Below are 16,520 nucleotides of genomic sequence, written 5' to 3' on the forward strand. Positions count from 1 at the left end.
TTCAGTTCTGTAACATAGCAGATAAACCTCTGAGCAGGGCTGGGCCTTGCTCTGGAAGCAGCTGTGTTAGTGCCAGCCAACTTTGAACTTGGAGCCGGAATGTTCCCCTTCCGCTGTGGTTTGCATAAACACGGCTTGGGAAGATGGGGAGGCTTCAAAGTTGAGGAGAATTACTGTCAACACACTGAGCATACAGTAGATTACATGTTAGCACAAGAAATTTTTAGCAGTGCCAGTAACTAGCTTGTGGGTTTAAGCAAAGAGGGAGGGCATTCAAATGTGCAGCTCTGAAGACAGAATATCTTGTTGTGCTACAATGGCTTTTGCTGCTTTTACAGAAGCAAGAGGGGACTAAACCAGCTGTAAACCCTCCCCTCAAAAACAGATTTCTAGCACTATGTATTGATGAATCTCCTGTATGAATTGGATAGAATTTTAAAATATGGATGCAAGAATTCAGAGCGTCCACAAATACATCTGTGTGTTTTCTTTTGAGTTTGGGCATTACCTTGGCTTTTGACATTTACTAACACCATTAGCATTACGCAGCCAGTGGTCAATATCTAATGTTTGGTTGTAGACTATCCGAAGGATGAAGAAAATTCAGATTCCGGTGGCTCGAACAGAACCTGACCCAGTGTCTGAAAATGAAGATGATAGCTATGATGAAGAGATACGGGATCCAAGAAGCAGCCGTGGTGGTCCAAGTGCCAACAGAAGGCATGAGAAGAGCTGGGTAAGAGATCGAAGTGCTAGTAGAGAGAGAAGCTTATCGCCGAGATCAGACAGAAGGTCGGTTACTTCCAGTCAGCCTGCAAAACCTACCAAAGTAACCCTGGTGAAATCAAGGAAAAATGAAGGTAACTTGGATGGAATTCTCTTGTTAAGATTTTTGCTGGTTTTTAAAGTCCAACTGCTTCAATCAATGTTGTGTTAAGGGCTTGATGGACTGTATGAACAGTGCTGTTAACGGTTTGCCCGTTTTACCAACTGAAAACTTAAAACCTGCTATTGTATTTCTGGTGGTATTTTTAATATTCCAAAATACATGTTCTTAATTAAGGGTAAAGTATTATATCATGTAAACAAATCCCAACTGTGCACCTGACAGCTGGTAGTCAGTGGCCACATACCTTCCATGTACTTTGCTTGAGTGTCCAGTGTGTCTGTGTTTGAAAGGGGGGAAATTGTAGGTAGCTTTTAATTTATCTATTGAACAACAGCTATGATTACAGGCAGGGTCAGAAAAGAGATTGATACAATGGTAAATCCATAGGGTAATTCCACTACAGCCCTTCATGTGCCAAGTTCACTCTCCTCTTTGTGTTTCCACTGTAATTGTTGTATAAAGCAGTGTTGTAAATCTTCAGCTACTTACCTCATTTCTTTACTGTAGCTTCATGAGTCTTTTTCTTTTATTGCTGTTATATAAAGAGTATGGTCTACGGTTGGCAAGCCACATATTTGTGAAAGAAATATCCCAGGACAGCCTGGCAGCAAGAGATGGCAATATTCAGGAAGGAGATGTTGTACTCAAGGTATAGTACATTGTGGTGGTGTTTGTTCAAGGGAAACTCTTCGATACAACTGTTTTTAGAATTAGTTCTCTCTTAATAGCATAATTATTGTTAGTAGAAGATCTATCTTTTTTAATTAAATTATTTCAAAGGTCAATAAATGGAAGTGTAAATAAACCTCTCTAATGAGAAGTAGAAAGTGGTGGGTTTTTTGTTTGTGGTTTTTTAATTTGTTTTTTGGTATTATTCCTTTACTCAGACAAATAGTGCCCACTGCAAGTGCATAATATAAAACATTTTAGATCAAATGAGATGAAATGTTGTGGAATGTGCTATTGAGCAACACTAGAACTTGCCTTTGGGTTAAATTTTGATATTTTTTTTGTTTTTTTTTTGTTTTGTTTTGTTTGTGTTTTTTTTGTTTGTTTGTTTTTTTGGTTGGTTTTTTTTTTTTGGTAGAAATCAATATACCCAGGCATTTTTAATTTGTGCTAACAATTTCTGTTTCAAGATACTGCTGTAAACATGGTGGTGCAGAGAAACATACTGTTCTTTATTCTGCTGAGTATAGCAGTGCTGGTTCAAAAAAACATAATTAATATTTTTAAAGTTTTTTATTAGTGGCAGAGGCTGTATCTTTGCAAAATGAAAATAATTTTCTAGATTATAATTTGGATGAGCCCAGTAGTCTTCCATTGTATTGTGGTAATTTTATAAATATCTCTAGCTTTTTCTAAGTATCATCAGACAGAAAACAGTATCTTTATTGGAGATTCACTGTTTGTGGGTTTTTAAATTTTCATTAAGTTTATCTGCTTTTTCTTACTCTGTTCCAGATAAATGGCACAGTGACAGAAAATATGTCCTTAGCGGATGCAAAAACACTAATAGAAAGGTCAAAAGGCAAGTTGAAGATGGTGGTTCAGCGAGATGAGCGAGCTACGCTGTTGAATGTTCCTGATCTTTCTGACAGTATTCATTCTGCTAATGCTTCAGAAAGAGATGGTGAGTATAAATAAACCTCATTTCCAAAGGGAGAGAAGAATTCCCTGTGGTGTGAAGATGTGAAATACATAAGTGGGATGAAGGGGGGTGGGGGGAGAGAAGAGTTAGGAACAGGATTGTAATGTGAGTGTAACTCTTGTTTGAATATGATTGAAATCCACACCTTCAAAAACAGTAGTGAAAAAGATAAGTTTCCTCTTCCTGCAATTTTTCTTTCAGGAATATTGTTTTAAATAATAAACATAGGTTGAACATTTTCATAAAAATTCTTTGCAAAAGCTTATTTCCATTTGAGCAGGTCATGCCACCATTTTAATTACAATCATTTCATGAAAAAACAACTTTTATTTAACAGACATTTCAGAAATTCAGTCGCTGGCATCAGATCATTCCAACCGATCACATGACAGGCCCCGCCGCAGTCGTTCACGATCTCCTGACCAGAGGTCAGAGCCTTCAGACCATTCCAGACATTCTCCACAGCAGCCCAGCAACAGCAGGTGATGGCAGCATTGTATTATTTTTAAATCAACTGTTTAATGTGACGTATAAGTTATAGGAGTGCTTGAATTTATGTGGCGTGACAGATGTGATGCAGAACTGTGGTGGTAGTAGTAATATGTCATGCATTCTCTCAGAGGTGCAGCTAATAATGATCTAAATTTTCTTAGACTTAAGGAGAAAATGAACCTTTAACTTCTGTGTTATCCCTTAAATCTTAGAGCATTGAGTATATGAATGACATTGTAAGTTCTGTAGTGATCTACATTGTTGAAGCCTATTCAATTATATTTTGGTTGTAGAAAGCAGTTATTTACAAGGATATTTGAGATGACTAGTAGCACAGTTCATATTGAATGTCCAGCCTGGGTAAACTTGTTGAAATCTTGCTTTATTTAGGCATAGGATTTTATTTTCCTCACTTTCTGTAAAAGTTAACTAATGTTTCTGATCACATTTAATACCTACAAAATAAGGTGTATTGCACAGCAGATTTAGCTTTTGGAATGTAGTTTTTAATATTTGAACTTGGTAGTGGGATGTTCATTATAATTCCGAAGTAGGTAAGTCTAATTTTATATGAATTTTTAATTTTTTCTTCTGCTGTGTGAAACTTCAGTCTTAACAACAATAATCTGTCCTGTTTGACATATCCACAGTTGGAAATGGATGTTGTAATTTATTGAAATAGAATTTCAGTGTTGGATTTTAGAGTCTACTAAATATTTGTGAGAGAAAAGTTTACCTTATGAGCGCTCATAGAAGATGGAGCAAAAGTTTGGCTTGATCTGTCACAAATTCCAAATTTGGAGGCTGTATCTGAAGATGTCTAGATGCTGTCAAAAATTCTGAAAAACAAATTGCAGCTGGCTCTTCCATAAAACTAAGATATGCCTGATTTGTTATTAATAACTTTTTTTTTCCCAAGGGGAAAATGCCACTTATACCTTTAAGTATTTTAGAGTCTTTTAAGAGTTAATAAAACTGCAAGACGGATCTTACCTGCATGTGTACAGACATTTTTGGTTCTATTCCATGTATGCTGTTTGGAGAGGTCACAAGATGTGACAGTTTATTTTTAAGTAGGAACCCCATTATTATTAGGAACAGCTTTACAGTAGGGTACCAGGTGCCGGGATGCCCTGATTCTTCATCGGGTTTGAAGTGCACACTTCATAGCGCAGTAAAATAGCTGTGAGAGCTCAGGCAGCTAGAGTGTAAGGAGAGCTAGCTCAGATTTTACCAGCCATCTTCACATTTCTAAGTTCTTTTTGCAGCATCATAGAATGGTTGAGGTTGGAAGGGACCTGGAAATGTCACCTTGTCCAACCCCCCGGCTCTGCTTGAGCAGGGCCACCTAGAGCCAGTTGACCCACGCTGTCCAATTGGCTTTTGAATAGCTCCAAGGATGGAGAGTCCACAACCTCCCTGTGCCACCTGTGCCAGTGCTTGGTCACCCTCCCAGTAAAGAAGTGTTTTGTGGTGTTCAGAGGGAACCTCCTGTATTTCAGTTTGTGCCCTTTGCCTCTTGTTGTGCCAGTGGGCACCACTGGGAAGAGCCTGACTCCATCTTCTTTCATAGAATCATTTCGGTTGGAAGAGACCCTTAAGATCATCAAGTCCGACCATAACCTAACTCTAGCACTATACCATGTCCCTGAGAACCTCATCTATAGATCTTTTAAACGCTTTTGGGGATGATGACTACCACTTCCCTGGGCAGCCTGTTCCAGTGCTTCACAACCTGTTCCATGAAGAAATGTTTCCTAATATCCAATCTAAACCTCCCCTGGTGCAACTTGAGGCCATTTCCTCTCGTCCTGTGGCTTGTTACTTGGCAGAAGAGACCAACATCCTCCATGCTACAACCTTCTTTGCATCCTCCCTTCTGGTAGTTTGTTTATATATATTTATGCAAAATATATATAAAAAATAAAAGATCCCCGTGAGCCTCTTCTTCTCCAGGCTAAACAGTCCCAGCTCTCTCAAGCCTTTCCTCACAGGAGAGATGCCTTCACTATTTTTGTGGCACTTCACTGGACTCTCTCCAATACATCTATGTCTTTCTTGTGTTGAGGAGCCCGGAACTGGACACAGTCTTTCAGGAGTGGCCTCACCAGTTCTGACCAGAGGGGAAGGCTCCCTCCTGGCCCAGCTGGCAGTAGTTTGCCCGAGGCAGCCCATGAGACCACAACAGTGTTCTTTGCTGCCAGGGCATGCTGCTGGCTTCTGTTCAACTTGGTGTCCACCAAGGGTCCCACGCCTTTTTATGCCAGGTTGCTTTCCAGCTGGGTAGCCTCCAGCACATACTTGTGCATGGGGTTGTTCCTCCCCAGGTGCAGTACTTTGTGCTTCTTGTTGCACTGCATGAGGTTTCTGTCAAACCACTTCTTCAACCTGTCAAGGTAGTTTTAGCTGTGGCCTATTACTTTAGGGTTTCTACAACTGTAGACTTCTGTTTGTTCCAGAGTTTTGTTGTGGCTTTGCTCTTAATGGTTAGCAGAATCCCATTATTTAGAAAGCTGAAAGGTCAGCCATAATTTTTTCCATCTTGTACTAGATGGATTTAATTCCTGCTTTCATAAACAGGAGCAAGCACAGCGAATTTAGAGAGCCCTTTGGTTTTTTATCCCTGTGGTGTCTGAGGAAAAATACAAGTGAGCTGTTACCTCGTTTTTACTTTCTCCGTATTAAAATAAATAATCAGTTGGCCAACGCAAGGCATTCTTCAGCTGGGGAAGACCATAGCTCCATAGCATTGATTTTGAAGGCAGTGTTGGAAGTTCAGGATCAGTTGGTGTTCTACAACATCTTCCTCATGTCTTGATGTGGCTGTCTAAGCATGTGCCATGAGGGGAATCACGTGCTGTTTATTGCTGAGTGATTAAGTTTGAAAATGGTGGGGTTTGGGGATGATGTGGTTGGTTGGTTGTGGGGGCTTTTTGTGTGTGGTGTTTTCAGTTGTGGTTTGTTTCCCTCCCCCCGGCTCTCTTCAGGAAGGAGTAAAAAAAGACCCGGCTTCCGGAGCTGGAGTTAAAGCATAATGGTAATCAGCTATTAGGAATGTTCTACTGGACAGTTCTGAATGTCAGTGAAACTGTAGATTTCCCTTCTTAGATATAACCTTAAATTAGGAGACACCTAAAAAAAGTTGACTGAAGGTTCTGAACTCTCTGTCAGGTTTAAAATTTGACACACATTTCTAATGCAGTGTGAAAAGGGCACTTTAGAGGGAGGAAGAAAAAAAATCTATCACAACTGAAAGTATGGCGGACTTACCCTAGTGTTAGTGCTTTCCTGTCCTGTTAGAGTGGTTTAGGTAGATGGTCACTTCCTCCCTGTGGACTGCGCTGTCAGAAGAATTAAATCCTTCCTGAGAGGGAACTTTGAAGTTATCTCAACTCTGAATGCATCCGCTATATCTGCTTTATGAACAAGAGCTACCTTGGCGTGGATTGACTTCCTGTAGGACATGTCCCTCTCAAGATCAGAAAGTCTGGGCCCTGAGCCATGCAAAGAAAAACATGTTAAAAGGAACTTCTCTTTGTAGCGGTTATTTGCACAAGCTCAGTGCTGCTCTAAGATCTGCAATTCTAGTTGCAACTATTTCATTTTAAAAAATTGGCTGAAAAATATAGAGGAAAAAAAAAAGCTTGAGAACAACAAGCTGAAGAAAAGGAGCAAAAGGCCTCAAACTGAGCTTAAGGAGGATAAGAAAAATGTATTGAAGATAGTGAGTCTTTATTTACACCCTGTTCTACCGAGTGTGTGTGTTAACATGGAGAAAAATTCTGGGGGAATCCTCTTAGTTCTTTCATACAACCTTAACTACAGCCTGATGCTTTTAGGTACAGGCTAAAGTACAGAAATCTGCTAACAGACTTGGCTTTGGTATTGCTTTGGGGTCTGTCACAGTCATCAGTGTTGTCCATCTTTCAGTATTCCACACTGGTGTGTGCACCACTGTGCCTGCGTTTTTCCTGGATCTAGAATTTCCATAATTGCAATTTGAGTGTTCTGTCAAAACGTTAAATAACACTTGTTTTCTTTAGGCCAGAAGTTCACAGATGTCTCTTGAAGAGTCTTTCTAAAACTAAGATTTTCGTAACATATTCTTCTTAATTTACTAATAAAGAGGACTAATTATATGTTATTTTTCACTTGTGGAGGATTGCAAATTATCCATAGTCAAGCTTGAAAAGAATCCAGAGAACAAATTTATAAATCTGCAAATAGAAATAGATACTCAGAGCCCTGGAGACCAGCTGATAGTGAATGAGGTACCAGGTGAAATAGAAATATATCCTGGCTTTGAGGAGGAGCTCTCTGAGCAGACCATGTTTTAAAGGTTTTTAAAAGATGCAAATAATTTTAAAGATATGCAGAACTGTTTAGGTGGAGGAGAAAATCCATCCTAAAGATAGAATATTGTTAACATAAGGCCACTTTGTATAATCTGTTAAGAGCTGTACTTAAAAACTAGAATGAGCAAGAGGTCTCTGCACCCCTAGTTGGAGAGTACTTGGGGTGACTATCACATATTGTTTCCTGTCTGTCTGGTCTTATTGTTGGCAGTAACAAGTTGTTGAGCTAGATAAGCTTTTGGTGTGACCTGTCCCGGAAAGTGCAGCCAGGCCCACCAAGGGCCATCTCTGGGTTTGACCAGTTTAAAGAACCCCCTTGGGAGCCCTGTCTCCTACTCTGCCTTTCTCACCTGGGTACTGGAACAGCAGAAAGGTCTTCTGATGTGTTACTGCTTCAGCCTCAGCAGGAAGAATTTAAGAGCTTGAAGAAATCCCTTAGAGATCATCATTTGTGGAAGGATGAGGTTGACAACTTACTGCAGTTGTCGATTTATGTGTAACGTGAGGGATTTCTTGTTCTGTCCAGTTTCAAAACAAGGTGGACAACTTGAATATAGGACAAAAATCAACCCTATTTGGAATGTACTTAGGAAGATGCCTCTAGTCTTCTTATGCTAAATAGTTGAGATGTGCTAAAAATACATTTGGAAAGAGCCTGTAGCTTCATATTCTTTAAAAAACTTTTTCTGTGCAAACAAACATTCTGTGTGTTGCAGACAATCTTTTTTTGTTCTGAAGCAATAGCCAGAGTTGATGGCACTAGTGTGTAGCTGACTCTGCATTTTGTGGCCTAAGGTTATTTAAAAATGCTTCCGCTAGGCATAGTTTAAAAAAAGGGAGGAGGGGGAAGTGAGGTAAAGGGGGCCCTGACACAGCACAGATGTTAAACAATAGTGTCGCAGTGCACACGCTCAACAACACTTTTTTCTCTTGGGAAGCGCAGCTGTTGGTTTTTAACGAGTTTCCATCACCTAGAACCAGTGGCAGCATCAAGTTGTTTCCTGTATAATCTTGTGATGTGAAATATTCATGGCTTACTGGACAATTCAAGCAAAACTAAGAAAAATTCTGCTCTCCTGCTGTTCTGATTTTCCCCTTTTGTTTTATCACAGTTGTGTTTCTATCAGCTTTTTACCATTTAAACTTTGTCTTGAGTAGAACTGACCTTTTGCCGGCATTTTGTTTGGCAGGGTGGATTTGCTTGGAAACAGGTAGAGCGGGCTCATGGGAAAATTTACTGTAATATCTCATTAACTAGTGCTCATTACCTAAAAATCTTTGGACAGGGAGGTGAATTAGTTGCAGCTTACACTGCTACGGGACTTATTTTGTTTGTGAGACACTTTGTATGCATTTAAACAGCTAAATATATATCTGTTTTTAATGAGCCAGGACTATCCTCAAAAGAACGAGGAATCCAGTCACTTCAGTCTAGTGCTGGAAGTAAAATATGTAAGCTTTCAGCTTGTGCACTTAATTTTATGTACAAATCAAAATATGATGGAAATCTGAAAGGGGAATAAGAATTTTTATTGGTGAAGTTTGGCAACAAAATGGAAGGAAAAATACTTACTTTTAATTTTGCTAGATGTAATGCCTTTAGTGTTATTTTAATAGACTCTAGAAGCCCCCCCAAAAGGGGATTATCTGAATAAAAAAGGTACAAATAAGGGTTTAAAAAAAAAAAAAAAAAAAAAATCAGGGTGCTGTACTTAATTGTAGCAATGATATGTAACAAGATGGTTTTTTGTAATGCAAGGCTCCCGTGTCTTCCCAGATTGCTGTGATGATTGCAGTATTTTTCTGTATTCTTCTTAACAGCCTTTAAAGCTGGCAGAAGAAAGTACTGAAAAAAACCCTAGTATGTCTTGACTGAATAGCTCAGCTTTGTTTCTGATGTTTCAAACTTCACATTGCTTTAGGAAAGCACATTCTGCTTGTATTTAGATGCTTAGTATTTCTTTTATTCTTTCTGATGCATCTTGGATGAGTAGATTTGCTGGGCTCTCTTTTCCTGTGTTATACTTTCACCTCTTCAAGTATCAGTTTTGATTAAAATAGCCTTTACTCTGTATAATGGATACATTGGTACTCATTATTGCCTAGTAGCACCATCTAGCTGTTGGTAGTGAAAAATTTCTCCTTTTGTTTCCCCCCCCAGTACAGACCTCTCCTTAGTGAGAGGAGGTGGACTGGTGCCCACTCACCAAGCTGCCGTTACCTTTGAGGAAGTACCTTTTTTCCACCCTTGGCAATTAAATCTGATATTATATAAAAACATGTGATTTGTTTGTGTCTGTCCTCTCTCAAATATTTTTTATATCCTTGCTTATTTGTCTGGTCCCAGGAACAGAATAGATATCTCGAGCAGCATATGAGTTTGTTGGTTTTTTTTTTTAGAATGTACATGCTCTGCAACATGTCCCTCTTCTTTCTAAACAGCCGTATCTAGAAGTCCTTTATTACATTAAGATAGGGACAAAATGGTCAGATTTAGACTATCCCATTATTAAGAATTCTCACCATTTCTAAGAACAAAACCTTCTTAAATAGTAATTTCTTACCCACCTAACCTGAACTTACTGAATGGACATATGTAGTCTTCATAGACCAAAGTCACAGAAACAATTCTACATGCAGAGTGGAATCTTTTTTTCTAATACAGTCATCGAAGCAGAGAAGAGGAGAGAATAACTAAACCAGGAGCTATCTCTACACCTGTAAAGAATGCAGATGATAATTCTAAAAGTATGGAAGAGGTCACAGTTGAAAGAACTGAAAAACAAACTCCACCACTCCCAGGTAAAAACGATAAAATCTATTGATTATGCATGTTGTTGAGAATGGATGACCAGTAAAGACTTTAGGCCATTGCATGTTATGGAATGATTTCTAAAGTCTTAATACCATCTAAGTCCTAATTATTTTTATTTCTGAATACTAACAGTCTTTAACTGTAACCCCATTTATATCTTAAAGTTTCAGTCCTGAAAACCTAAGCTGTGGGGGTCTTCAGTGTTTACAGCTGTATTTATAGGTGATGGTCAGTTTTGTCCTGATTCTCAAGCAAGGTTAACATCAGGCATTTATCTTCTGAGTCAAGCAGTAGATTTGTTCTTACGGGTTACTGTAGCAGACTGTATTTAAAGAAGGATGTAGTTAAACCTGTTTAGAACTACTGTTCCTAAGACACAACTCAAAACACGATGAAATTATTTGTTACTGTAGCACTTACTAACTACAGTTATGGAGCAAGAAGGCATTTTAATAAGTGCAGTACAACTAATGAGACCAGAATAAAATTTTATTCCTTCTTTCCAAAAGAGAAGGATAAGCTTAATGGCAACAGAGAAAAGCCAGTTGGTGTAAAAAAGCAAAACAAACCAAAAAATCTTTTTCATATTTAAATGACCTAAATGGACATTTGAAATCTTTTGATATCTTAATAGAACCAAAGCCAGTGTATGCACAAGGAGGTCAGCCAGATGTGGATTTACCTGTCAGTCCATCTGATGGTCCTTTACCCAATTCAACCCACGAAGATGGAATGCTTCGGTAATGTAATTTTAAACTTTATCTGTATCAGCCTGGTCCCTGAACAAACAGTTTCTGTCCAAGATGATGAATAACCTGTATAAATGGTCTGATGTAAAGTGATGGCATCATGATGCGTCTATTCAGAAATATTATGATAAAGACTTTAGGTTTATTCCTGAGTCTTGTTAGCGCTTATATTGTGTAATACACTATTTTAGGTCACTGCAGGAATGTACGAAGTTATGACATGAAAATGAGTCTACTTCAATTAGAATCTCCTTTATGGACATCAGTGTACATAAGAATGTATTATAGTGTGTTTTCATCTCAAATTCATCTTAATCTCTTCAGAGCCAAACTAGATCTATATGCCAGCACAGTTCTTAAAAATGAGGAATGTTTTTGGAAGAGAGTGTTGAAGTGCCTCACTTAAATCACTGAAAGAGCACAAGACAAGAAAACCCCACTAAACAAGTAAATAGAGGTGGATTTTTTGAAGTGCTGCAAATGAGCGTGTGGTTGTGCTGCAGTTAAAAAGCAGTTAAATGTGCACAAAGCATCATCTCCTCTAATTGAAATGAAAGGCAAATTAGTTCTTTGCATGTGTTCAGCCTCAGATTTACCAGGATGTTTTATGCTATTATATCTCTAAGTGTAATATTTTCTAAATCTCTAGGCCAAGCATGAAACTGGTCAAATTCAGAAAAGGAGATAGCGTGGGCTTGCGACTAGCAGGTGGGAATGATGTTGGCATATTTGTAGCTGGTGTTCTGGAAGACAGCCCTGCAGCGAAAGAAGGATTAGAGGAAGGGGACCAGATTCTCAGGGTATGTCAAAACCAGTAGCAGTACAAATGTTTCGTTGTACCAAAGTAGGTTTTCTTTCTGCAGTAGTGACTATATCGCCTTTGTAGTTCATGCAGGTTTTCTTCCTGTATATACTTGTTAGATGACTTAATAGCAGCGAAATCTCCTGTTATTGTACTGTTGCTGGGTAGGTTACTAAGTTTTACATCCTATTTCTTAGACTAATTCAGTTGATAAAGTTTGGGTTTTTTAACTGTTGGGTCACTAAATTGTCAGAGGGCTCTGTATGTTACTGATGTCTATAGGTGCTCCATAATACTGATCTGAAGAATATAAAAAGAACAGCTACCTATTATTCTGCAAGCTGTGCTTTATCAAGAAAAAAAGTGGGACTATTTATAGGTACAGGAGACATCTTGAAATACGTACACTTGATATGTGTGAATGAAAGCAATAAAATACATAGCAAGTTAAGTTAGATTTCCCATTGTACAGTTAAGTCTCTGTTATAATGTCATATGCTAAATCAAACTGATTATTTCATTGATAACAGGTAAATAATGTAGACTTCACAAATATCATCAGAGAAGAAGCTGTCCTTTTTTTACTTGATCTTCCTAAAGGTGAAGAAGTAACCATTTTGGCACAGAAGAAAAAAGATGGTAAATATTTGTATACTGGGAGCAATGTAGTAGACTGCTTGGAACAACAAGTGTAGTGAATGGTGACTAACTTCTGGCTTACGGGAAACTGGCACCTTATGAAGACTGTTAATTTCTTTAGTTCATTTGTAGTAGTAACCTATCGCAGAGCCAAGAGATTGATATTGTAACAGTACCCACACGAACAAACAAAACAACCTCCAGAAAACCCAGACAAAACAAAACACCAAAAAACAACCAAACAAAAAAAAAAACACCACCACCCCCCCACACAAATGCCCTGGTCTCCAACAAAGGTGTTGGCATTAAACCTTGGGGGGAACAGGGGAGTCTGTTGTAGTCATGCTGTGGAAAATTAGTGATTACAAACTTCTTTCCCAGTAAGACTGATTCCTTCCAAGGAAATTGAAATTATTAAGCTTGCACTAGAACCAGATTTTTTTACCATGAAAGTTGAATTTATGTTGATAGTTTGCTATTAATAGTTATGCTGCTTAAAATAAATCAGCTCTGAAACATAAAGGCTTCTTGAAGTAATATTGTACATTTGAAACAAGGATAAGTATGGTGAGGCTCTACTTTGAGTAATACTTGTGAGCATTAGGACACGACCTGAACTTATGTAACATTTCATATTTTGGGGGTTCTTTTTTCAGTTTATCGTCGCATTGTTGAGTCTGATGTAGGGGACTCTTTCTATATCAGAACTCATTTTGAATATGAAAAGGAATCTCCTTATGGACTAAGTTTCAACAAAGGTGAAGTGTTCCGGGTGGTGGACACTCTGTACAATGGCAAACTGGGTTCATGGCTGGCGATTCGAATTGGCAAGAATCATAAGGAAGTTGAAAGAGGTATCATACCTAACAAAAACAGGTATGATGTTAATATACTTAAATTGCTGTTTTGAAACTAACATTTCAAATTCTGTATCTGTATAATGAATGGTTGGGATGTGTGCAGGAATCTAGTTTGTAGAACTGGCTCAGTCAGAAAAAGTGGCAAAGTGTTAAAACAAGTTGAAGTGAAATATCTGTTTTATAGATTTGCTTTTGGCTCTTGTACAGTCCAGAAAACTTTCAAAACCTTTTACATGCAAGAGACAAGGCTATGAAAGCTTTAGAAATGTGATATCAGCCTCAGTAGTTCAATCTTGTTGTTTCTAATTTAGAAACAACAAAAGCTTGATTCAGCAGGTGGTAGTGTTTTTTGGAAGTATAAGCTTGCTAGTCAAGCATTACTTCAGAAGCTGACTTCCCTTATAACTGGTTGGGGTTTGTTGTCATCTTAGAGCTGAGCAACTAGCTAGCGTACAGTACACGCTTCCAAAGACAGCAGGAGGAGATCGAGCGGATTTTTGGAGATTCCGAGGCTTGCGTAGCTCAAAAAGAAATCTCCGAAAAAGCAGAGAAGATCTTTCTGCCCAACCTGTTCAGACAAAGTTTCCTGCCTACGAAAGAGTTGTTCTTCGGGAAGGTATGGCTTTATTCTTGCTACTGCAGCTTAACAGGTTTGTGCGGTTTGCTTTGTATTAGCCCGCGCATTTAACAGTGTCTTGCGTTTGTTTTAAGCAATCAATGTGTTCTGACGATTTTTTTTCCTTCAATTCTAGCTGGGTTTCTCAGACCTGTAACCATTTTTGGTCCAATTGCTGATGTTGCACGGGAGAAACTTGCTAGAGAAGAACCAGATATCTTTCAAATTGCAAGTAAGCGTGAGATCACGTTTTTCTGTAATCACAAAATAGTCAACTTTCTTTTGCTTAATTGTTTCTACATTATTACTTTAGCTGTTAACATGTTTAACAGGATGTTGACAGCGGAACAGACTAAGTGTAAGCTCTCTGAAGGTGAAACTACTAGTAGTTCTATTATTGCAGTCTCAAAGCCCATTTTAATTCAGTACTTTATTATCCTTTTTCTAAGTGCTTTTGTAAAGATGTAGTGATTTTTATGACCAAATTGGTGGGTAGGTTTTCATGTGTTATTTTTAAGCAGGAGGAGTGTCTCCAATCTGAATTGACAATTTGAGCTATGAAAAGGTTTGTTTTATCTTAATGAGGGAATGTAGAATATGTTATAAACTTACCACAGATTTTTACTGTATTCTCTTTACCAGAAAGTGAACCGAGAGATGCTGGTACTGACCAACGTAGTTCTGGCATAATTCGTCTTCACACTATAAAACAGATAATTGATAGAGTAAGTCTTTCCTTGTCGCTTTACTTTTAAATCAAGAGGAGTGAAACTGGTATTAGTCAAGTAAAGTATTGGGTGTTTTCAATTTAGAATAATAACTGTGTTTGTTATAAAAATAACTTTCTTATCTTTCTACTTATTGGTTAATTCAAAAACAAACAAACAAAACCATACTCCTTTCCTTTCTCGCATTAATAACTGCAGCCTAGAAGCAGTTCTAGGCTTTGTTCCAGGGAGTGTTGTCCTCTCTCCATTAAGGCTGTTTTAAGCTGTTTCTTCTTTCACTTAAAGCCATGGTGTGACATTACAGCTAGAAATTGTTGCTTTATTTATGGGGCTGTTAGTCTTCCCCCACTCCAATTTACAAATTAATAACTTGACATTTTTTGGTGCGGGAACTAGGAGAAAGGGTCTGTCAGTCTCACTTCTGTAATATCCTTAAAATTTCTGACATTAGTTCGTGATACAAGATTATATTCCTCACCTTTTTATTTCCTCATGTGAAAACAAACTGCAAGCCTTTCTGATGCAGGGGGGGAAAAGCTATTCTGGCAGCAAAGCCAGGAGTCTGCGTGCTCTGTACTTGAGATCAATACTGTACTGGATGAAAGATGGCCAAGTTATTGCATTCGGTGTGGGTTTGTTTTGTTTTGTTTGTTTGTTTGTTTTTAAAGAAAATGGACGTGTGTAATGAGACTAGGTCTTGTGTTTCAGTCTTTATTCCTGTTAGCAGAATACAAGTAGGAAACAGCTTATTTTTAATCTAATGTCTGCTTACTTTGAGGAGATTTTGTTTAAACAGGAAGTTAAATATTAAAAAGTTCATAATATGCAGTCGGTCCTACAGTTCAAAGTGTATATGCCTATGCAGTCTGGTATTGGAATCGGTTTGGTTTCTATTATTCAAATACGAAAATAATTTAAATCCATATGTTGAAACAATGAATGCAGCAAAGGTAACACAAAATGAATTTGTGGAGGATGTTTTAAAAATCCAGTGTGTAAGCAACTCACTTTCTTGCCTCTCTCCTTTTTATCACAACAGGACAAACATGCTTTATTAGATGTGACTCCTAATGCAGTGGACCGTCTGAATTATGCCCAGTGGTATCCTATTGTAGTCTTCCTAAATCCTGATTCTAAGCAGGGTGTAAAGACTATGAGAATGAGGTTGTGCCCAGAATCACGAAAAAGTGCCAGAAAGCTGTATGAAAGAGCTCACAAGCTACGCAAAAATAATCACCATCTATTCACAAGTAAGTAATTAGAAATATTAATCCAATATATCTGATGGAGGGAGAGGTGGGATGAGAGTAACCTCTTCCTCCATACTAAGCTAACAGCAGCTTAAAGTGTCCCAAACCACATCAGGCCTTGCTTTGAGTACTAATTATTTACATTACTGTGTAAATATCAATAGTTTTAGCCTAGCAGTTTATATTGCTTTTATTACTGGTAGTACAGAGCCTTCTTATGGTACTGCAGAAATCATAAGTCGAACTAACCTGCTGTACTTCTAGCTACCATTAACTTGAATTCAATGAATGAAGGATGGTATGGAGCTCTGAAGGAAGCAATTCAGCAACAACAGAACCAACTAGTGTGGGTTTCTGAAGGAAAGGTAAAAAAAACATGTTTTTATTACTGTTATTTTTGTTCTTTGCTTCTTGTTGGTATTACAGATGTGAACAGATACTTGTGGAACTAAGTTTGTTTTCCTTTTTCCCTCATTTTAACCATCATTTGAAGATCTAAAGCACTGATGCCTCATGGCTTTGAACTGCCCAAAACTGGTTTGTCACTACAGTAATGCAGTTATTTTGTTAACGAGGGCTGTGCTGTTGTCCTTGTGCATGTAGCAGTGTAGTAAGTGAGAGCAGTTGCCCATTGCCACTGTTAACTGAAAGATATATTATTGCTTTGAAGACTT

The 16,520-nt window shown here is 38.1% G+C and overlaps 1 protein-coding gene across 6 annotated transcripts in view; it reads left to right on the plus strand.

Annotated features, from left to right (window-relative positions):
- The window catches only part of TJP1 (tight junction protein 1), a 69,383-nt gene that overhangs the window by 34,506 nt on the left and 18,357 nt on the right, over positions 1–16,520 (plus strand). For all 6 annotated transcript variants that reach the window (XM_082060822.1, XM_082060821.1, XM_082060823.1 and 3 more), the window contains exons 5-18: positions 581–860; positions 1,435–1,538; positions 2,354–2,522; positions 2,878–3,022; positions 10,053–10,189; positions 10,837–10,942; positions 11,601–11,751; positions 12,284–12,392; positions 13,049–13,268; positions 13,684–13,868; positions 14,005–14,100; positions 14,511–14,593; positions 15,636–15,846; positions 16,111–16,211. In XM_082060822.1, the coding sequence (XP_081916948.1) occupies positions 581–860; positions 1,435–1,538; positions 2,354–2,522; positions 2,878–3,022; positions 10,053–10,189; positions 10,837–10,942; positions 11,601–11,751; positions 12,284–12,392; positions 13,049–13,268; positions 13,684–13,868; positions 14,005–14,100; positions 14,511–14,593; positions 15,636–15,846; positions 16,111–16,211 (2,097 nt within the window). The remainder of the gene's footprint in view (positions 1–580; positions 861–1,434; positions 1,539–2,353; positions 2,523–2,877; positions 3,023–10,052; positions 10,190–10,836; positions 10,943–11,600; positions 11,752–12,283; positions 12,393–13,048; positions 13,269–13,683; positions 13,869–14,004; positions 14,101–14,510; positions 14,594–15,635; positions 15,847–16,110; positions 16,212–16,520) is intronic.

The sequence above is a fragment of the Streptopelia decaocto genome, assembly GCF_964273445.1.
Source record: "Streptopelia decaocto genome assembly, chromosome: 9".
NCBI lineage: Eukaryota > Metazoa > Chordata > Aves > Columbiformes > Columbidae > Streptopelia > Streptopelia decaocto.